The sequence below is a fragment of the Diadema antillarum genome, unplaced genomic scaffold (genome assembly GCF_040938485.1).
Source record: "Diadema antillarum isolate AM-2024a unplaced genomic scaffold, OU_Dant_1.0 seq00001249_RagTag, whole genome shotgun sequence".
Classification (NCBI taxonomy): Eukaryota; Metazoa; Echinodermata; class Echinoidea; order Diadematoida; family Diadematidae; genus Diadema; species Diadema antillarum.
This window is the reverse complement of record NW_027272035.1, coordinates 386,996-402,455: the sequence shown is the minus strand read 5'-3', so window position 1 is coordinate 402,455 and position 15,460 is coordinate 386,996. Positions and strand designations below refer to the sequence as shown.

Genomic DNA, 15,460 nt, shown 5'->3' with positions numbered 1-15,460 from the left:
TCATCATACACACTGAAACAGCATAATGTATCATATTCATGTATACTTACATCTATATATTACGGACAGTGATTATCTATACATGAGCATAATGAGCCCTCTCCACCTTTATACTCAGAGAAGTCGAGAAGCATTCAAAAATGACATGATATTATTGGAAAATATACTAAAGTAATAGTTTACATAATTGTTGGAACTGAAATGTTGATGCCGTAACTGCCAACTGACAACCATTCCCAATATAATTTCGAAAAATAAGCTGTCTTGTTTCTCAAAGCTTGGCTTTCCTCACAATTGTTTGATTCGATCCATTAAAAGTAGCTTATAAAGCTAGTGTTATTATACCAATTTTAACACATCGACTCCACCTTGGGCCATTCAACCTCGTACCTGACATTGAAACTCGCTACAGATTTGATTCGACCGTTGGTGGTCTAACCTTCGAGGACCAGTTCATACAGATCTCGTCTCGTCTCCCATCCTCCAACGTTTATGGGTTTGGAGAACACAACCACCGAAGGTTCAAGTTGGACCTGAACTACAAGACTTGGGCCATTTTCACACGTGATGTAGCCCCCGTTGTAAGCCAGTCATTCATCTTTCTCGGCCGCAAAAGCGTCTTTCAAGCAAAAGTTTCTAGATACCGTGGCCTCATTTACATCAACGAACATTTCATGGGGATCTTACGTACTTGATCCTTTCCATATTCTTCCAGGAGTCTTTCTCACAAGAACTTTTTCTCTTTATGAAATAATAGTCGTACTGGAGAAAAAAATGACGAGAAATGTTATCGTGCACATGCATTCGCATAAATATCATGTTTGATAAAACAGTGTCTTTATCTCAACTTTTACCCATGTTTTCGTCTTTAAATGTCCAAAACCGATTTCGTACATTCCTTTGCGCATCACTCTGATTTTCGCTCAGCTACAAGTCGTCTTAACATTGAACAAACTTGGTGACATTTCCGTTTAAGATATTATTACTTGCAGAGAAAGGGCTAAAAAGGGGCTAAAGCTTCCTGTTTTTTGACTGAATTAGTTAAGTAATCTTGAAGACAAAGGGCCAGTGTTTGGAATATCCGTTATCTCCACACTTTGAGTCCGTGCTCCTATCATACCCATTATTTGTGTAATATGAACTTGTGTCAAAGTCAATGGATTTATCTGATCTGTCGATACCAATAAACCCCTTGAAGTGAATGCGCCGTAGGTCCTACTGATAATCTGTCATTCTATACCAACCAGGACGAGTGGAATTTGTACGGCGCTCATCCGTTTCACTTATGTCTGGAGGATAACGGTGATGCGAGTGGAGTGTTCCTGCTCAACAGCAATGCCATGGGTGAGAGGGATAGTCTTATTACAATAAGTAATTAGCGTTGTTTGTGAATATATCAGTAGATTTTGTTGCCTCTTATGTTGTCATTCAATAAGAAAATACAAAATAACGCTTACACACAAACACAAAATGCTACGTTGGACTTTCGCACTGATTCTCGCGTAACGAGAACGGTCTGCATAATCTAAGAATGTTGTATGTAGGCATATAACTTATATGTATGAGGAAAAAGACCGAAATATGATAGTTACACATTGAAAGGGGTAAGAACAGGGAAGGAAAAGAGGATAATGATATAGATGGTTTTCACACCCACACGCAAACATTGCACTGATATAGGCCACAGTATTAGACGGTGCGTGCGTGTGTTCATTTGACGATGTTTTGGCAAAGGTAATTAAGTTCATAATTCCTTTAAAGGGGCATTCCGGACGATTTTCATAATTTCACATCATGCAGTACATAAATCGACAGCTCCGTGTCTAGATTCGTGGAATTTATTGTGGTCCTTGAGCAGAGAAACCAATGAATTTAAAATCTTAAACAAATTACACTGAACAGTGTTGATGACATCAGAGCCTCATATATTTCAGAAATGTATAGCAGTGTAATTCCATTACAATACCACTTGCTCAACAAGTTCACCTGTGAAAAATCTATGCATGCCTTCTTCGTTTGTTCTGCTTCCTTGAGCCCCAACTCATGCATTCTTATGGTGAGGCTGCCATGTCATCATCCTTGTTCATTGCAATTTGTTATAAATTTTGAAAACATCCTCATTCCTCATCCCAATCACTTTCAATTCTGAAACTCTGTACTCAGTTTAACCAATTTATAGTTGTTCAGATGTAAAAGTCTGAAAATCATCCGGAGGTCCCCTTTAATTATCATACCTTGTAAACACTGAAAGATATTCCCCATTCCAATCGGTGGCTTTATCTCCCTTATCTATGTTGGTATAAAGTTGAATTATCTATAGACAAAGCAAAGGTCAGCCAATAGGTGACAATCAAATGAGCCAAGAAACATCGATGATGAAATAAAGCTTACACACAAACACAAGTTAAGTCACATACTTTGAGTTAAATGATTGTTTAGTCAAATGATCATGAATATTGATCTATTTTTTTATCACAATTAACGTGTGACTAATTTTCAGAATAGCTTTGATAAACTTACCATGCCATGACACATATTGCACTTTTCGAAATGTTAATTCTGTGTCATACAATTTTTCTTTTATGATGCAGCTAAAATAAATTGCAAATAAAGTCCTTCCAGCATCTATTGCAAGTGCTAATCTGTTGATAAAGGGAAATAGTGTCTTTGTCTAGTTTATGTTTTTGTCTGTTAACGTAGACATTGTGCTGCAACCGACTCCTGCCGTGACTTACAGGACGATAGGGGGCGTCCTCGACTTCTTTGTGTTCATCGGGCCCACTCCTGAAGCTGTGATTCAACAATACTTGAACGTAATGCACTGTATTTCAATAGTTTTACATGTATTAATATCATGTGAATACATATTTTATAAACGTATGTTAATACGATATGACTAAAAGTTTACATCAAAGGAAGATTTTTAATATATCCGTGTATTCATGCACTTTCATCTATTCTATTGGTCAGTGGGATAGCTAGTCATAACATGAATACGTACACTGAATGATTTCAAAATGCGTATTATACTAAGCTGGTGTTAGTGCTATTTCAACACTATGGCACCAGCGATGATCTGACACTTAGAACCGGCCATTGTTAGCAAGTAGACTTCAAAATTATGACACAGTTCCAGAAGCTATATATAGTCGGTTGCAGAGTTGAATCCAGTCTGCTGAACCAAGCTCCTCATTTATTTTCCAAATTACTCTTTAGGGCCAGCCTCTTGGGATTATTATTGACCTTGTCATTTCAAATTTGGTGCTAGCGAAAGCACTGATTTCATAACTATTTTTGCTGGAATCTATTAACAGAGATAGAACCAATAACGTAACCTACAACCTAAACAAAATAAAATCGTTGGAGCTTGATAAACAGAGCAAGGGAGATAAAAAGACACATACGAAAAAAAAAAGCAAAGTGATAATTCCCATAAGATTAATTGGCAAGGGATATTGAGTACCTATAAAGGTAATGATCCTTGTTTTATTTTTTCTTCTTCTTTTCAATTCTTCTTCCCTATATTTGTGTGCATGTACATAATTCTTGTAGGCTTGTCAATTGTATTTACAGCGTTATATTGTATCAGGGCATCCCAACACAAGTTGCCTGTTAGTAATGGTTAATGTAACTTCTCGGGACATGTCCTCATTAGATTATTGTATAGCTGTCGTGTTCCATGTATCTTTGTGATTGATCTGATCTGATCTGAATGGAATAATTTGGAATTCCGAATTCCTAAATGAAAATTAAGTTTAGTTCATCTGAAAATGTAAAGATGGTGCGTGCTTAACGAACCTTGGGAATAACGAATATTCGGAATTCTGACAGGTGATCGGCAGGCCGGTCATGGTGCCCTACTGGTCGCTAGGTTTTCAGCTGAGTCGATGGAATTACGGGTCTCTTGACCGCGTCAAGGAAGTGTGGTCAGAAATGGTAGCTGCTGGCATTCCCTACGTGAGTACACATGGTCCTGGATTAATTCTTATGTTAGCTATTGGTTTGTTTGTTTGTTTGTTTGTTTGAATTGTTAATTTTGTATTACCAGAAGTCTGAAGCTGCATGGTAATTACGGACTGAATGTTTGTCAGTGTAAGTTAGTCAGTCGAAATGTTTGTCTATGTTTCACCCGCGACCCGTGATTAATTTCGTATACTGGTCGTGTTCCCATCCCTTCCGCGCAGCACACATTTGGCAATTACAGTTGATTTGTTGTATTGTTTCTTGAAAGTTCCATTATTTTAACGCTGTCTACACTCGCAGTTCTATCAAGTGGAAAAACAAGTTTTATGACGTAATAGTTTAAAGGGAACCCAAACCCAAAGTGCAATGTGGATTGAGTGAAAGCATTATTTATTAATTATTAGAACACATCAGTGAAAGTTTGAGGAAAATCGGACCATCGATGCAAAAGTTAAAATTTTCTAGATTTAGAAAATAAGCCAGCTGTTCCAACACCAAAATTTTGGTGTGGGAACCGCTGGATGAGGAGACTACAAGAGGTTATGATTTATGCGTGGACAACAATATAAAGAAAATATAAAGAACATTCCACAAAAATTCACTTGACCCATTTTTAGAAAACAGGGGGAATAATTGCTACCCTTAACATATGTCAGTATCAATAAGTTGATGGAATGTGTAATATTCATGAAAAATATTTTTTTGTGGAATTCCCTTTGTATTTTCTTCATACTTAATATATCCTTTGAAAAAGTATGACTCTTAATCGGCGAGCGTTTTCTTTGGGAAGCGATCGCCAATATAACGACCGTGTGATCAGATGATAGTTTCACATCCCTAGATATTAGAAGTCAGTTATGAATTAATTTTGAAGGCTGATTTTTTTCTTTAATCCTTGAAGAAAGAAAATTAATTTTGGACAGAAGGGAAGTACTTGATGCCTCCGGAATAATAACCATGCGATAACGTTGTAAGTTGACACTATTCTATTTCATATATAGGATGTGCAATACGGGGATATAGACTACATGGACGGAAAGAAGGATTTTACGTACGACAACGACACGTACAACGGTCTGCCGGAGTTCGTTGATATGTTACATGATTACGGCCAAAGATACATCATCATATTAGTAAGTCGTGGTATCCTTTTATGGAGTCAATTTGCCGTTTAGATTCTCCACATATTAATCATGTTTTATTGTTTGTTTTCGAAATCTACTATCAGGGTTTTTCACGCAAAGAATAAGAGATCTGTTTCATGTTATTTTGTCAATTACATCGTCAGGTAGTTAGGTAGGTCAGGTAGCTCATCATCATTGAGTAATACTAACAGCAACAAAATAGTATAGCAAAAATGCGTCGCATGTTATTTCTCCCCCGATTGACATTTAGAATTTCCCACTCTTCAGCATTTTTCTTTCTTCTTTTCTTTACCACGCATTGGTATTATTCGTGACTTCTCAGTTTTGAGGCCGAGATAAACGTGTTATCTTTATACATTTTTGAAGGACCATGGTATAAAGGTAGAAGAGGGTTACCATGCATACGACAGAGGACTCGAGCCGAACGTGTACGTCCTGAACTCTGCCGGCACCGCACCTATTGTTGGCGAGGTATATACAGGCTTGTTCTCCCCCTGTGTAAGGCCATGTATTAGTGTACCACTATGCATATTTGGTGGTATGATTTGTTTATGTATATCATAATGTATACATATCTAAAAATGAATACAAGTAAATGATATATATATATATATATATATAGAGAGAGAGAGAGAGAGAGAGAGAGAGAGAGAGGGAGATGTATATATTTATATATCTATATATTTATCAATATATTCATAAAATATTGCACTCCTGTGGTTACTTTTGGTTTACGTCAATATGGAGATTAAAGAAATGTTGAGAAGATGTGACACAAATTTGAAACAAAACAAAACAATTCTTTGGTGTCACCGTTGACAATAAGCTAGTCTTTGAAGATATTCACCATTAATACATATGGGCCGTGACGCGAGAAAATGGTCCGTAGGGCATTAAATACTGAAAATGATTTTTCACCTCCACATTGTAGAAGGAACTCTGAAGTATTTAGATATGCAGGCCTCTTTCTAAAATTCCACTTCTAAATGCCCCAATTACGACACTAAAAAAGCATGTTTTGTCAAAATCCTGTCACTTTTTGATGGGTCTAGCGACTGAGCTATTGAAAGCCCTACAGTTTTCGCTATATGATATATATATATATATATATATATAGGCCTATATTAGATCAGATTAAATTAAATTGTTGTTGTTAGGAAAGATGAGTTGTATGTGTGGGCAGCGGTGTCACATAGTAGCCCTATCTGTTATCCAAATACGATATCATAAAAACAAAGACTTATTTCAGTTGGGTCAGTGTTATGTTAACGCACTCCCTCATAATATATCTCTAAGTCCATATTTCCACGAAAAAAGCCCTTTTATAATTATCCTATACTCGACGGTCTAATGCATTCTCTAATCTCGTATAAACTTTGCTACCTATATGAAGAGCTTTCAACCAAAAGGCGCTAAATCCATTGAAAAATGATGGATCTAGCGCCTTTTGGAAGCAAGTTCTTCATATATACATTCATACATTTTGGTCTTGGATATTGAAATTCTCTAAATTACACTATCAAAAACTCTCGTTCATTGCACGCCCCATGCAGTAAATGTAAGATCTGCGTGTGTGTGTGTGTGTGTGTGGGGGGGGGGGGTTGCGTTTAGACTCGTAGTATGGCACCTTCGCAATTATTTCTCTTTGAGTGTTCAGAATATCTGTATTCAGCCTGTGGCAATCATTATAGCCCTGTTCGCATTCTTGTCTGTTTTATTAACTAATTATTTGAGTAGAATTATGTTCTTGTGTCGTGTTATGCTCTTGTCATATATTATAATCTGATATCCTTTCTTGTCTTTTAATATCTTATATTTTCTTTAATATAATTATTAAAAGTTTCGTCCATATATTATATTGTTTGAAGGATAAGCAATACATCAACTCTGCTTTTCAATAGACCCCTCTATTTTTCAATAGATATGAATTTACAACAAATACACAATACTGACTTCTAATTGTATGCTTGTCATTAATTATCAACTGCATTTACGATGAACGTTTGCAAATCATTTTATTATCATTGTAATTTCTTCAATTTTCCGTTGAGAATCGAAAATAAGTTAAGTTGAATGTTACTTAAATTCAACCTTGAAGCATTATCATCGTGATTGATGGAAAAATCAAATCGCTTGTGTACATGACATTTGTTCAGGTATGGCCTGGAGACAGTGTGTACCCGGACTTTACTAACCCTGACTGCTTCGAATGGTGGACAAGACTGTGTGAAGAGTTCCATGAAGAAATTGCATACGACGCGTTGTGGATTGTGAGTGGCACTGCAATAGCAGTATAGGCTATCTCTTAGTGAAGTCTTTAGTAGCCTCGTTTTGCTATCAAAGCTCTGATCAAAGCAGAATTTAACCGATACCACCAAATAAAACTTTCATTATCTCAGTGAACTGGTATCGAAACATATAGCTATATTTAGCTCTCCTTCAAGGAAAGGTATTCTTTTGTTTTTCTTTCATTTCTTCTTTTTTCTGACATTATTGTCACAGGGTCATACGTCATGATAAAAATGATCCGAGATCTTTGGGTCATGAAGGACTATGATTGGGATGTTGAATAGATTTCTCTCGCGGAATATAATACGATTTAAGGATGATTGCACATAAACGCAGCATGTTGGTTTATTGAAAAATGCCAATCGTGATATACTGACTACATGTGCATGTTGGGACATCAGTAGACCAAAGTCAGATGCGACATTAATGGTCAAATAATGTGTGCATTTCATTGGTTCCTGATCATGGTTATTTATCACAAATTTTTGTGTGTTTTTGCAACCAAAGGATATGAACGAACCGTCGAATTTCATCTGGGGGTCAGTAACTGGCTGCAGCGACAGCCCGCTCAACTATCCACCATACCTACCTCGTAAGTCACCACCACTCGGCTGCTCAGTATTTCACATCGTTCCATTTATATTAGATATCAAACAGATATAACATTATGTACACGGATCCCTCTCCCTTTGAAAAAACCCCGGATAAAACAAAAGATACTCGGTAATTCTAGGCTAGAATAGAACATGCAATCATTACCCAGGGAAGCCCCTGAGTTAGAGACAATGTTGTCATAGAAAATATAAGTAATCCTTCGTGAGATCTGAGTGTGAATTGGCACAGAAACCCCCAAAGCGTTGTACACAATCTTCAGAGCCTCTGGCACATAAAGGGTTAAATCTAAATATTTGTCAAACTTTGGGATTATGGTAACTGAGGCAGATATGAATCCAAATCTGGATGATGCAGCTCTTTTATCCATGAGACTTTTGAGATATTCAAGATGGCCACCAAAATGGCCGTCAAACTATATGCGATTCCTGTATATTGTTTTTTCTTGAAACTTAGTGCTGACAAATGCCAAATATGTATATAATTTATACATGCATATATATATATATATATATATATATATATATATATATATACATATATATATATATATATTTGGAATTCCCATATAGTTTCTTGTAAATCTTGAGAAATTGAAACGAACTTGATGGGCTTACCCTATTTCGAGTGTTTTAATGCAAATCTATGGGATGCAACTCTTGCACTGCTGATGGTTTTGAAGTATCCAAACTGCCCCCCCCCAAAAAAAAAAAAAATCATATAGGTATCTTTCCTTTGAAAAAAAAAAACTGAATATGATTTCATGTTTTCACCTTATTTCGGGGGTGCTGAATCTGAGTCTGACTGCTGCAACTTTTGCATTCCTGAGAGTTTTGAGATATCCAAGATTGTCTCCAAAAATATAAACTCCAGTATCAATATTTCTTATTATAAATGGTGATTACATTCCATATAAATCGAAAGGTTTACCACATTTTCGAAGGCACTGACTCTGAATCTATTTGATACAACAACAATTTGATATGCAAACTCCATGCTGTCAGGTACTTCTTCAAGTAATGTCCAGCGCCTTCAACGTGCTCAAAACCGTGCTGCAGAGCTGGTTTTTCTAGCCAAGAAGCGTGACCATGCCTCTCCTCTTCTTCAGCAATTACACTGGCTCCCTGTGCAAAAGCGAATCATCTACAAAATCCTGTCAATCACGTACAAATGCCTTCAGAATTGTGCTCCATCTTACCTCCTGAGTCTACTTTCACGTCACCAATCTAAAAGACAAAGAATGCGGTCAGGCCAAGACCCAACCCGGCTGTCTGTTCCTAGGACTCTCACTCGGACAGGAGACAGATCCTTTTCGGCAGCTGCCCCACGCCTATGGAATCAGCTCCCTCAAAGTATCAGGGAATCACCATCTCTGTCAGTTTTCCAGGAGTCGTTGCAGACTTTCCTTTTCAATAACTGATTGATTCATTATGTACTTTTTTTTCTTTCTCTCCTTGTTTGTTGTATTTTTTTTCTATCTTTCTTTTCTCCTACCTCCCGAGTGAAAGATGGATTTGTGAAGCGCTGTGATGCATATGTAGGCCCTACTATTTGTAAGAGCGCTATAGAAATACTAATATTGTATTGTATTGTATTGTACAACGTTTGCATCCTTGAGGTTTTTATGGTGTTCAAGATTTTTGTGGCCACTTTAGCGGCCATCTTGAATATCTCAAAACCCGCTAGAATGCAAAAATTGCACAAATCCACAAAAATTCCACAAATCTGTACACGACACTATCGACTTATGTGCTACCTGATGTGCAGTCATGTGAATTTCCTGGAATTCCCTTTTAGCCACAAAATATCCTGAAGTAGAATTGATACAACATAGTATACAGTGATCGAACAATGCGTGGTTTGTTGTTGTTGTTTTTTTTTTTTTCAGGTCTCCTGATGGAAATGACAGGGAATATTTACGATAAGACGATTTGCATGGACGCAATCACTGCCATGGGACTTCAATATGATGTCCACAGTCTTTATGGACACTCTATGAGTGAAGCTACATACAGGTTAGATAAAATGTGTCTTTTAAATCCAAGAAGGTTGCAGTCTCTAGAGTATTTACAGTAACTCTTGTCATTCAGTTAAGTGGTCGTAGTCGTTCTAAACGTGTCTTCCAACGGTAGAAATCTTTGCAGGAAAATGAATGATTTACAAAACAAGAATTGATTACGATGATACACTGAATGAGGAGTATGGTGACAAAGCTAATGATATGAATTATGATGACCGTAGTTTCATGATAACTTACAGTAATGAGAACGGGATAGACTGAGGATCTAAAGGAAAAACAACGGCTGATCAGAAAAAGCAACAACAAAAGAAATTTGTATAATGACAAAAAGGAGTTGAGCAATCCATTGTTTCTTGAGGGTTAACAAGGATTTGATTTTTAATGAGGAAAGCTTAGTTCACATCGATTTCATATTTTTTTTTTAAATGATGTTCGTTCACAGGACACTACAACAGGTGTTTCCAGACAAGAGAAGTCTTGTGCTCACACGATCCTCGTTCGCTGGGACAGGGCGTTACGCACAGCACTGGCTGGGAGACAACCAGAGCCAGTGGCCCCAAATGTCCTGGAGTATCGTTGGTGAGTTTCCGTTACATTCCACTTTGCTTTAAACGCTTCTTTAACAACAGTAAAATAAACATTTGGTCACATTCATAGGGGAAAAAGTCCTTCTCCTGATCACTGCATCAATATTACATTGCTAACATACGTACAGATTGAAATAGAATACCTTCACTCTCCTACTCACATTACATCATATTCTGATGATAAAAAGAAGGCCGTGTTTATCAAGTTTGTGCAGCCTGCAGCTTGACTTAATTCACTAATAGCTTGCTTCCTTCTAGGAATGAATTTGTTTGAATGTTATTGATATTACAACAATGTGTATAAAAAAAATTGTATGATGAATGAGGAAGAGATCGGAAGGTTTCTGAGAAGCTCAAAAGAGTTGAATGTTAACCTTTAAAGGTGCAAGGCGCCTAATATGGAGCTCAAATCAACTGTCATGCTTGCTGACAGTTACGTTGCTGATATCATTTTCTGTATTCTACCCATATAAATGAACCTTTTGCTTTTCTCATTCAAGTCAACAACATATTTAGATCACACAGTCCTTTCAATGTCTTCAGATTTCATCAGTTTGTGCAATTTGAAGAAAGCTTGCGATGACGTTCTGGTTGTTTGTGGTCAAACTGTAAAGGCTCTCAATATATTTGAGACATTTTTTCTCTGCCTCATGTCATGAATCATTCCTTTGCGTTTTTGCCGATCACATATATACGTCATTTACATTACTTGTCTTATTCAGAGAGGGCGTAAGGAGTTTCACGAAAACCCTTTCTGACGTCAATAGGAACTGCACTCATTTCTTTTTTCATATTGCCTAACCAACGAAAACATGAAAGGGAAGCAAATATTTCTAGTCTAATGGTTTCATGGTGTCCTTTTTTTTCATTTCATCTTATACCAATTTCAAGGAATGCTGGAGTTCAACATGTTCGGATTCCCATACGTAAGTTTTTGATAATGCTTTATAATACATGAAACGAAATAGAAATGCTGAGATTGTTGTTGTTGTTGTTTTTTTTCCAGATGAGGATTCATACTTAAATGCCAGCTCTGAACTCCTAATATCACAAACTATTAAAACATTTTTAAGCCTTCCCAAAGTCATGTTTGACGCACGGACATCTGTATTTGCTACTCCAAAATCTGTGCATGGAATGTGAGATAGTAATGTCCTATCATAAATGCAATATTTCTTTTTACCTTTTGGAGAAAGCAGTTTGATAGGTAACAAAACATTTATTAATATGTCAGCTACACATCAGTTACACCTCTTTTTTTCTTCCGAGTATGTCTTCCATGCAATAATTGCTTGATGAAATCGAAACCTTGACAATAATTACGCCAAGATAAATGTAACGGTAGTTTCCTACTACAAAGTAAGCTTGTCAGATAAATGTCAGCTGAAAAAAAAATGATGACTCAAGTTGACTGGCTTAGCGAATAATCATGTATACACCTTACTAAATATCACATTGTCATTTCATTTTGAGCTGACGTATTGGAGGAATGAAAACCGTCAGGCATGATTTTTGTTTCACGTTGTAAGCACTTAAATCGTAAATGACTTTAACGATAAGGGAATATGTGTATATTTCTATTTAGGTTTCTATTGTTTTTCGAGTCACAATGCTCTAAAGTGTCGTGGTCAGAAAATTGCAAATCATTGTACTTGTAATCAAAATCTGAATGACCTTTGACACTTGATATTCAAACCAGATTGGTGCTGATATCTGTGGATTTTGGTACAACACCACGTACGAGATGTGCTGGAGATGGACTCAGCTTGGCGCCTTTTACCCCTACGCCAGAAATCACAATGCAGAGGGGTGGCATGTAAGTATGACGTCAAGAAAATAATGGCTGGCTAGACTGTGTTTCCATGGTTACGGCATGCAACACACTGACTCCCAGGAAGTGGAGTTGTGTATACGGGTGTAATGTGTGTTTATAGTAGACAATACGTCCGATCCGATCCCGGGTGGTTATTACAAGCACTATTGGGGACACACATTATATACAGTGATAAAGAAAGCATTCCTTATAACGCATCATTAAGAATATAGTTATGGGGTATTGATGGAGTCGAAAGGGATCTGAGCTTTCGATCCTAGCAAAATCTTCGTCAGAAGTAAAATAAAAAAATATATGAGAGCACAAAGATACAGAAAATACTTGCAGTGATAGAACATTTATGATAAAATGATCTTTCGGAAAACATCTTTTGAAAGCACATTCACACACGAGCACGAAATCCCTATATTCATAAACATTACAAATTGGAATTGAAACAGAATAATTTGGAACTTGGATACGAAATACGCAAGATGTCACATCTTGCGTGTATATTAATGATCCGTAAAATACCAGCTTTATGAAAAGCTATATGACATATTGACCATGATCGGTGCTGACACTCTCGTTCCACACTGCACTGCAGCCTCAGCATCCCACGGCGTTTGATGAGACTTTCGCAGAGCGGACACGTGACATCCTGCTAGTCAGATATCAACTCCTGCCCTACCTCTACTCGCTCTTCTTCGATGCTACCTTCTACGGAAAAACAGTCGTGAGGCCTCTGATGTTCGAGTAAATTGTCTATTTATTATAACTTCAGCTAAGAATTGGGAAGAAAAAATTCCATGGTTATGATAAACAGTTATTAACGTTTCTAAAGACTTGCGTTAATAGTTGAAAGAACTGTGATACTTCGTGCAAAAACACTGTAATGCAATATCCTTGCTGGAAAGAACACCACAGTGTGTTCACACTGGTGGGTGTATTCACATTGTGTTCAAAGAGCCGACTGTGTAAACACGATCGAATTTAGCAGTGAAAATTATTTCACACTGAGGATTGGTTTTTCACAGGGTATTAGTATTCACACAGTAATATTCTATTTCACGCTAAATTGATAATTCATGCTGGTGAATTGATAATTCACAATCCGTTTACCCTGTTAAAACGCTCGAACTTAACAGTGTAAAGAGATTTTACACTGTGTTCAAATTGTGTTTTTTCACTGTGTTCTTTCCAGCTGGGATATGCGGTAAATCACAAATAAAAATGGTAGGTTCACATCTAATCCTGACTATTTCAACAGTTTGCGGATTGGAACAGGAAGCTCGTTACACATGTTGGTTAGAGCCAAAGATGGAGAAACGTTTTCTAGATGCCTGAATGTTATTATCAAGACGACCGGGAGAATGTTTACCGTGTGTATCACTATTTCTATTCTTTCAGGTTTCCGAGAGATAATATGACTTATGATATCGACCGCCAGTTCCTGTGGGGACCAGCGTTCATGATCTCGCCTGCTTTAGAAGAGGTGCGAATCTTTAGAATTCTTCCCTTATTGAATCAGACAGTCACGTGTTTGTTTGTGTTTTTTTTTCTCTTTGGGTGACAATTGCCTTCTACGTAATATCATATGTTTCTATCATGTAAGCCTTATTTAACCTGAGGTATACTGCGTCAGGAGGGTGTGTAAAAAAGCAAAAACTAACTTTTGACTTAATTTCTGATTAGTAAAGAAATTTCACATTTACAAGTATCTGCCGTATCACTCCGAAAAGCACAAGCAATCAATCTAATAATAGTAAATTCTTCAATATACTATTCACATCTGACGATGACGAAGGCTTCTGCAAAAATTAAAGATATTCATGTTACACAATAAGAGTGCACTTTTCTTTTTGTGGATTGTCCACAGGGTCAAACCACAGTGGACGTGTACTTTCCAACGGATGCAAGATGGTACGATTACTACAATGTAAGTGAGCTCTGTTAGCAGTATAGACTACGAGTACATTATTCTCCGTCCTCCTGGTTTTCATGTTCTCACGTATGGTGTGTGATCGAGAAACAACTGGAAAATTAAGAAACAGCTGAAAAAGAGCAACGAGAGTGTGTGTGCGTGTGTGTGTGTTTGTGTGAGCCCAACTGATTCTATTTATTTATTTATTTATTTATTTATTTATTTATTTATTTATTTATTCATTTGTTTGTTTATTTATTCATTTATTCCGTTGTATATAAACACGGTAGTCCCCTCAGTTTCTCAACTTCTTTCCAGGGCAGCCCTGTGTACATACGTATACATGATAAAACACTGGAGTACAATATACTTCGTAAAAATCACCTACAAGTATAACACACGTACACAAAACAATACACGCTTAAAAAGATACGAGACCATGGAGACTATACTGAAATCTGTATAGACGAAGTGAATTATTCAAGAAAAAAATGTGTAATTACTGTAATGACGCACCATGGATACAAACTGAGTTTAAAATACCATAAAAGGGGTTACCGGAACCAAAAAAAAAAAGAGTAATATAATTTAAAACAATACAAACAGTAAAAAGAAATTGTTAAAACAATCAATTTATGTATTTAAGTATTTGTTTAAAATGTATAACTCAACTGACGGCATAATTTTCTGACTCTTTCAAATGAGCAGCAGGTTTTGGAGGATAGTGGCAAAGTGATCGAATATAGCACTTCCCTGGTAAGAAAAGGAAGTTTGCATGTATTCTGTCCTTGGTGTTGGTGCAGGCAAAGGAATTATACATTATTGAGCGTGGACTTTAATAAACGGCACTGCATCCACCGTGTGTTTAAATGTTTTTCACACTTGCACTCTTCCTCAAAATTTCGACAGGGGTCTGAAATCAGCATGAACACTGACTACATCACTCTCCCATCTCCTATGGAACTCATCAACTTACACGTGCGTGGAGGATACATTCTGCCCCGCCAGGAGCCTAGCAACACAACCAAATACAGGTACTTAACAAAAACACCATGACTTACATATTGGCCTGTATGTAAAAATATTACCAAGAATACTCCTGTGCAT

General features: G+C 36.9%; 1 protein-coding gene across 1 annotated transcript in view; it reads left to right on the top strand.

Annotated features, from left to right (window-relative positions):
* Nucleotides 1–15,460, top strand: part of LOC139745275 (sucrase-isomaltase, intestinal-like) — a 128,265-nt gene that overhangs the window by 29,888 nt on the left and 82,917 nt on the right. Inside the window, exons 6-20 of the mRNA XM_071655676.1 lie at nt 1,254–1,344; nt 2,701–2,813; nt 3,832–3,957; nt 4,965–5,096; nt 7,265–7,378; nt 7,905–7,989; nt 9,243–9,383; nt 9,898–10,024; nt 10,472–10,608; nt 11,508–11,542; nt 12,316–12,432; nt 13,037–13,185; nt 13,840–13,924; nt 14,309–14,368; nt 15,263–15,387. Of these exons, the coding sequence (XP_071511777.1) occupies nt 1,254–1,344; nt 2,701–2,813; nt 3,832–3,957; nt 4,965–5,096; nt 7,265–7,378; nt 7,905–7,989; nt 9,243–9,383; nt 9,898–10,024; nt 10,472–10,608; nt 11,508–11,542; nt 12,316–12,432; nt 13,037–13,185; nt 13,840–13,924; nt 14,309–14,368; nt 15,263–15,387 (1,637 nt within the window). The remainder of the gene's footprint in view (nt 1–1,253; nt 1,345–2,700; nt 2,814–3,831; nt 3,958–4,964; nt 5,097–7,264; nt 7,379–7,904; nt 7,990–9,242; nt 9,384–9,897; nt 10,025–10,471; nt 10,609–11,507; nt 11,543–12,315; nt 12,433–13,036; nt 13,186–13,839; nt 13,925–14,308; nt 14,369–15,262; nt 15,388–15,460) is intronic.